This window comes from Mandrillus leucophaeus, unplaced genomic scaffold, assembly GCF_000951045.1.
Source record: "Mandrillus leucophaeus isolate KB7577 unplaced genomic scaffold, Mleu.le_1.0 Scaffold828, whole genome shotgun sequence".
Taxonomy (NCBI): domain Eukaryota; kingdom Metazoa; phylum Chordata; class Mammalia; order Primates; family Cercopithecidae; genus Mandrillus; species Mandrillus leucophaeus.
Window position 1 is genome coordinate 81,429 of NW_012109008.1, and position 6,879 is coordinate 88,307.

Here is a 6,879-nt window from a genome sequence, read left to right on the forward strand (position 1 = left end):
GGGGAGCTGGAGGTTGGGAGGCTTTGATGGGCACCAGTGGCTCCTGAGCCCCCTTACCCCCTTTCTTTCTGCAGCCTCTTGTACTCAAATGGCTATTGATTGAAAATAATTTCGTCTGGATGTGACCACCTTCTCCGGCCCTCTGCATCTGGCCGCAAAATAAACTTTCAGTTCAGCCGCAGGTGCTGCCTTAATGGGAGTAAGAGGCAGGCTTATCCACCCAACATCCTCCCCAGGATCCTGCAGAGCTGGCAAAAGACAGGTTCAGTGGCCTTCGAACACCAAGCACCTTCAGATCTTCCAGGGGAAGGGTCGGGGACTGTTTCCCCCTCATCTTTCCTCCTTCCTGCTCTCCATCCCTCCAGCCCTCCTTCCCCGCTTTCCTTTCTTTGATTTTCGGTGAAGGGCTGTTGAGTTTCACTCTGCCGGTAGCTTTGCTTCTTGTTTTGGTCTCCTTAGATGCGTTTTCCCGGCTGAAGTTTGCTGCTATCCCTAACAAGTAACAGCTTGCTGCAGACTAGACATTCACTCAAAAATGAAGGCGCAGAAAGATAGGAAAGGAATGCAGGAAAACCTGCTTGGCTAATTTTAGCCTGCATTTTGTTGTAAGGGGAATCAGCATCTATAGCCTAAATGAGTAGTGTTTTGATCACCCAGGTTAGGAAAACAAAAGACCTTATATGGGATTGCCCCGTAAGGAATCACCTTTAAAAGTTATTTTCTTTATATACAAAACATTTTAAATAACTAGACCTCATAATCATAGTATTTGAGAAATTGTAAGGATCATAAAGTCGAACAGTTCAATGCCAAGTTATGAGTCTGACGATGAAAGGGTCTCTTTTTTTGTCTCCTCACTGCGCAAGATTTGTGTTGATAGAAATGCTTAGTAAAGGCTACTGAGAATTGAGTTCATGTAGTTTGAGGAGTTTTCTTTCATGTTGGCATTGCAACATTATCAGAATGGTTTCCCAGTGTGGTGGATAAGAGTTTGAAATAGAAAGACCTGGATTTCCGTCTGGGCTCCAGCATCTAACTTGCTTTGTGACCTCGGGCAAGTTGCTTCATCTCTCTGAGGCTGAGTTTCCTCATTTCTAAATGAGATTGCTGGGAGGATGATAAAGGGATAACAGAAGACAGGAGTTAACACAGAGCACATCATACAGTCAGTAGGTAATAAATGATACTTGAAGTTGATGATGACAGAAGCAAGCAGTTAGGCCTAATGCAGTCACTGAATGGCACTCCTCATGCAGAGGGTTCTGTGTGTATCTCTGTACACGGGGAGGAGACGCATTGCATCGTTGCATGCTTCTGACTATAAAAACATAAGGAGCAGCCGGGCACGGTGGCTCATGCCTGTAATCCCAGCACTTTGGGAGGCCAAGGCGGGTGGATCACAAGGTCAGGAGTTCAAGGCCAACCTGGCCAGCATGGCGAAACCCCGTCTCTACTACAAATACAAAAATTAGCCCGGCATCGTGGCACACGCCTGTAATCCCCACTATTTGGGAGGGTGAGACAGAGAATTGCTCGAACCCAGGAGGCAGAGGTTGCACTGAGCCAAGATCGTGCCACTTGTACTCCAGCCTAGGCGACAGAGCAAGACCATCTCAAAAAAAAAAAAAACAAAAACATAAGGAGCTACTTCTGAACTCTTAAATTTGATCCTCACCCATAAAATCTGTCCTAAATCTGTTCAGATTTGCAGTATTCAATTTATCTGTGTGGCGTATTTTGAAATTCTTTTATGCTTACAAATGAGTTGTTTCAAATGAACACGCAGAACAGATATGACACTGGTTGTTTAATTATTATTAAAAGTCATGTTCCTCGGATATTACCGTCATCCCTGGTTTAATATTGTTCTAAATAGGTTGAAGGGAGGAACTGAATATAGCCACAGACCAGCAACATCTGGAGTCTGTTAAGAAATATATGGCCTGTCCTCGACCTGCTGAATAGAATCTGCATTTTAATAGGATCCCATAGGACACTACAGGCTCCTGGAAAGGAGGTGGGTGCTCCGGGGCTAAGGCTGGGGAGCTGGAGGTTGGGAGGCTTTGATGGGCACCAGTGGCTCCTGAGCCCCCTTACCCCCTTTCTTTCTGCAGCCTCTTGTACTCAAATGGCTAAAAATACAAAATAAAGCTCAAAAAATATCCCCCTAGGGGATCCTATTAAAATGCAGGTAAATGGGGATACACCCTCAGAGGGGCCCTTTCTTAGGAGTTTGAGTGCATTGATGTTTCTCAAAAATAGGCTTTATGGAAACATGAATTTCTCATAAACTGGATTTACATAGTAAAGTGAAAAAGACTCATTATCATTTAAATAATTTTTACTTTAAATGTTTAAAACAGCCAGGAGCAGTAGCATTATTTCTGTTTAAAAATAAGAGAGAACTGACATCTCAAGTTTTATTTCAGTTCTGCCAATTTTGGATTCCCGTGTTCCTGTTACCCCCTGAAACATTTCAGTTGTAAACATTGTTTCCTGCTGGCTTCTCCAATGAGGGGGAAACTACGGGTTTGAAGTTCACACCTCCATCTGCACTTTGAAGAGTGAGCTTTTTATATCTGTTACTCCTGTTTTTAAATCTTTTGCCAAAGATGTATCCGAATACGGCCTGGCGCGGTGGCTCATGCCTGTAATCCCAGCACTTTGGGAGGCAAAAAGCGGACAGATCACGAGATCATCCTGGCTAACACAGTGAAACCCTGTCTCTGCTAAAAATACAAAAAAATTAGCCTGGCTTGGTGGCAGGCGCCTGTAGCCCCAGCTACTCGGGAGGCTGAGGCAGGAGAATGGCGTGAACCTGCGAGGCGAAGCTTGCAGTGAGCCAAGATCACGCCACTGCACTCCAGCCTGGGCAACAGAACGAGACTCCGTCTCAAAAAAAAAAAAAAAAGATGTATCCAAATACTTAATTGGCAAATTTAGATAATCAATTTTTACATGATATAGAACAATAAGTAAATCAAATACATGGCAATAATTATTAATGACCTGTATCTATATGCATTTAAGGTAAAACTATATATTATAATGAATGAAATAGGAATTATTTTGCTTTTTTTATTTTTTGAGCTTTATTATGGGAAGATATAAATTTTTGTAGGAAGAATATAATAATATACATGTGTTAAAGATATTAAAGATAAGAGGCTTTAATGACATCCTTTTTAAACATCAACTTTATTGAAGTATAATTTGCATACAACAAAACATGTTGAACTATAGTATATAAAATCTGCGCATTTTATTACATGCAAATTATACCTTAATAAAATTGATTTTTTAAAAGGCAACATAGAAGATTGCCTATTGCCAGAATAGTTGAGAGAAGGTCAAAAGAAGTCAACAGAGAGAAAATGAAGATTGAAGCATTGAGTGGACAAAGAAAATACATAGCCAAGTAGTCTTGGAGGAGTGGGTGAGTGGAAAAATAAAGTATATAAATTTAGATAGTTTGAGACCATTTTTATAAAACTTTTTGTCTTTAAAGTTAAGATGCTGAATTTAATATCTGGAGCACCGGGAACCTTGCAGAGTGTTTTGAAGAGGAGGTTACAATGAAAAAACAAAACAAAAAAGAAATTTGGCTCTGCTAGTCTACTGACACATCCCGTTTCCTTCCCATATTCCAATCTATGTCTGTCTTTGTGTTCAGCAGACACCAGCGTTTGCCACAATGCTGTCATCCACTGACTTTACATCTGCTTCCTGGGAGCTTGTGGTCCGCGTTGACCATCCCAATGAAGAGCAGCAGAAAGACGTCACACTGAGAGTATCTGGAGACCTTCATGTCGGGGGAGTGATGCTCAAGTTAGTAGAACAGATCAGTAAGTTACTCTTGCTTTATGATTTCTCTGTATTTGAAACCCTGTCTGTTGCATCACCACTAATGGCTGGTCTAGGTTTTTCTGATCATTTATCTTATAATGGCCTGGAGAGCAATCCCCCACCCCTCATCCCAGAGGAGAGAAAGAAATAGCCCAGGCCGGGTGCCATGGCTCACACCTATAATCCCAGCACTTTGGGAGGCCGAGGTGGGAGGATCACCTGAGGTCAGGAGTTCGAGAACAGGCTGGCCAACATGGCAAAACCCCATCTCTAATAAAAATACACAAATTAGCCGGGCGTGGCAGTGGATGCATGTAATCCCAGCTACTTGGAAGCCTGAGGCGGGACAATCACTTGAACCCGGGAGGCAGAGGTTGCAGTGGGCCAGGATCGCGCCACTGCACTCCAGCTTGGATGACAGAGCAAGACTCGGTCTCGGGGGGGAAAAAAACCTGAGTCTTTGGTGGCAAGCTAAAGTTCCCAGTAGCTGTAACGCTGGACTTCAACAGGGATGGGACCCAATCCACTGGTGACATCTAATGTGACTTTAGGTAGCTTGGCATTAGACTACTGTGTTAATTCTCTGTAAATACTTGATAGCTTAGTGATGAATTGGTGCTGAGGAGTCTTTTAACACTTATCCACCATTTACTATGCTCCCTGTTTAAACAAAGAAAGAAATCTTCAGGGTTACACTCTTCACATCAGGAGTCAATATTGTCAACCTAGAATTTAATAACATTCTATTTTCTTTGTGCTTCTTTAACCTTCTATTTAAGGCCTTAGATGCTGGCTTTTCATTTGCTCTAGCAAAATAGTTTTTTGTTGTTTGTTTTTTTCAGTACGTCCTTATTGACATATAATATACATACAGAAAAATTCACTTATCATAAACAAGGCTTCACTTATTATAAACAGTTAAATGGATTTTACAAAGTCTTGTAACCACTCAGATCAAGAAATAGAACATCACCTGTTCCCCACCCAAGCCCCATACCCTGACCTCTCCCAGTCACTACCACCAAGGATAATCACTATCCTGACTTCTAACACCACAGGAATCATTGCTTGATTTTGAACTTTAGACAAATGAGATTACAAAGGATATACTCTTACACATCGACTTTCTTTCACTCAACATTATGTCTGTGAGATTTATCCATACTGTTGCATATTGTTTTGGTTCATTTTCATTGCCATATAATAGTCCATTGTATGGATGTGCCACAATTATTTATCCATTTACCTCTTAATGGACATTTGGTTGTTTCCATTTTCATGCACTTACAGACAGAGTTGCTATAACACCTGTCTTTCAGTGATCATTTCTGTTGGGTGGTATAACTCAGAGAAAAAAATGCTGATTAATAAGGTTTTCCAAAATAGTTGTGCCAATTTATGCTTCTACTAACAGCATTAAGAGGAGCGTTTTCTGGCCAGGCGCGGTGGCTCACGCCTGTAATCCCAGCACTTTGGGAGGCCAAGGTGGGTGAATCACCTGAGGTCAGGAGTTCAAGACCAGCCTCGCCAACATGGTAAAACCCCATCTCTACTAAAACTACAAAAATTTCCTGTAATCCCAGCACTTTGGAAGACCGAGGCAGGTGGATCACAAGGTCAAGAGATCAAGACCATCCTGGCCAACATGATGAAACCTCGTCTCTACTAAAAATACAAAAATTGTAGTCCCAACTACTCGGGAGACTGAGGCAGGAGAATCACTGGAACCTGGGAGGCGGCGGTTGCAGCAGTGAGCCGAGATCTCGCCACTGCACTCCAGCCTGGGGACAGAGCAAGACTCCACCTCAAAACAACAATATATATATGTGTGTGTGCATGTGTGTGTGCGTGTGTGTGTGTATTGACCACAGTGTAAATTCTAATGTGCCATGAGCAGGGTTTCCAGAGAGCAAACGTTAAATACTTTCTACCCAGATGAGAGCAGATTTGCTCATGGTGTTAAGAGGTAGGGAAGTGGGACCAGATGACACTTCCCGTCGTCGACTCTACCAAATGAAGACTTTCTGTTTCAAGTTTTTAATGATTTTATTTTAATTATAATATCCTATATTTGCCAACAGTGTTCAACTAACCTTTTTAAATGTACTTTCAAACCATAATAATTCCTGAATATGGTAATGTTTAAGCAAAAACAGAGATTCAACTTTTACATGTTATAACTTCTTTATTAAAATTTAAGTCTTCACAAGCCTTTTAATGCAAATCGCTGAAGCCTGTATTATATTGCGTGAAATTCCTCCGTGGGATGGCAGGCATTCTATCTCTCTACCTATTTCACAGATGAGGAAACTGACATTTCCATGTCTGTTTTATTCACCACAGTATTCTGGGAGCCCAGGCCCATCCGGAGGCCTGTAGAGCAGTAAGCACTCAACAAATGTGCATTAAATGAACAAAGGAAGCTTGGGGATGTTGTGTAAACTGCCCAGGTCACCCACCCTTCCTGGGTGGCCCCAGCCCTCCTTGAAAATAAATCCAACAACAGGAAGGCGACCGGCGGGACTGGTCGTGATCCTGAGGTGAGCCACACCAGGTGTGGCCCAGACTTCCGCATGTAGCCTGCCCTTGGGTCTCCTGGAGTCTTCCCGGGTCGGGAGCCTCAGCCTTCTGGAGACTGACATCATCCTCTTACTCAGAGACGAATCTTTTTGTTGTTGCCACCACCTCGCAGACCACAGGTGCTCCAGGGCTCTTTCTAAGGGAGACAAGCTGTTCTAGCCGGGAGGCTGGAGTCTCCTGCGCCTGGACGCACCCCGGGGTGTGAGGGATGGGTATGCCTGAAAGGAGGGGAAGTGGCGCGGCTTTAATCATCTGGGCTAGTCCCCGGCGGGCCTGGGGGAACAGGGAAACTGGAGGCTGCCTTAAAGGGGCAGGATGAGACATCGCAAGAGGAGCTGCAGATAGCGAGCGTGCGCCCCGGGTTCTCGCCGCCTTCTCACCGCAGAGCAGCCCTTCGGCCACCCTTTGCCCTTAAAAATCTGCAGACTGCGCCTCCTCTCCGCGGGAGCTAGA

General features: G+C 43.5%; 1 protein-coding gene across 1 annotated transcript in view; it reads left to right on the top strand.

The window, feature by feature from the left end:
* Window positions 1–1,998: 1,998 nt before the first annotated feature.
* FERMT1 (fermitin family member 1) overlaps window positions 1,999–6,879 on the top strand; it is a 62,708-nt gene continuing 57,827 nt past the window's right edge. Inside the window, exons 1-2 of the mRNA XM_011968064.1 lie at window positions 1,999–2,017; window positions 3,674–3,845. Of these exons, the coding sequence (XP_011823454.1) occupies window positions 3,695–3,845 (151 nt within the window). The 5' untranslated portion in view covers window positions 1,999–2,017; window positions 3,674–3,694. The remainder of the gene's footprint in view (window positions 2,018–3,673; window positions 3,846–6,879) is intronic.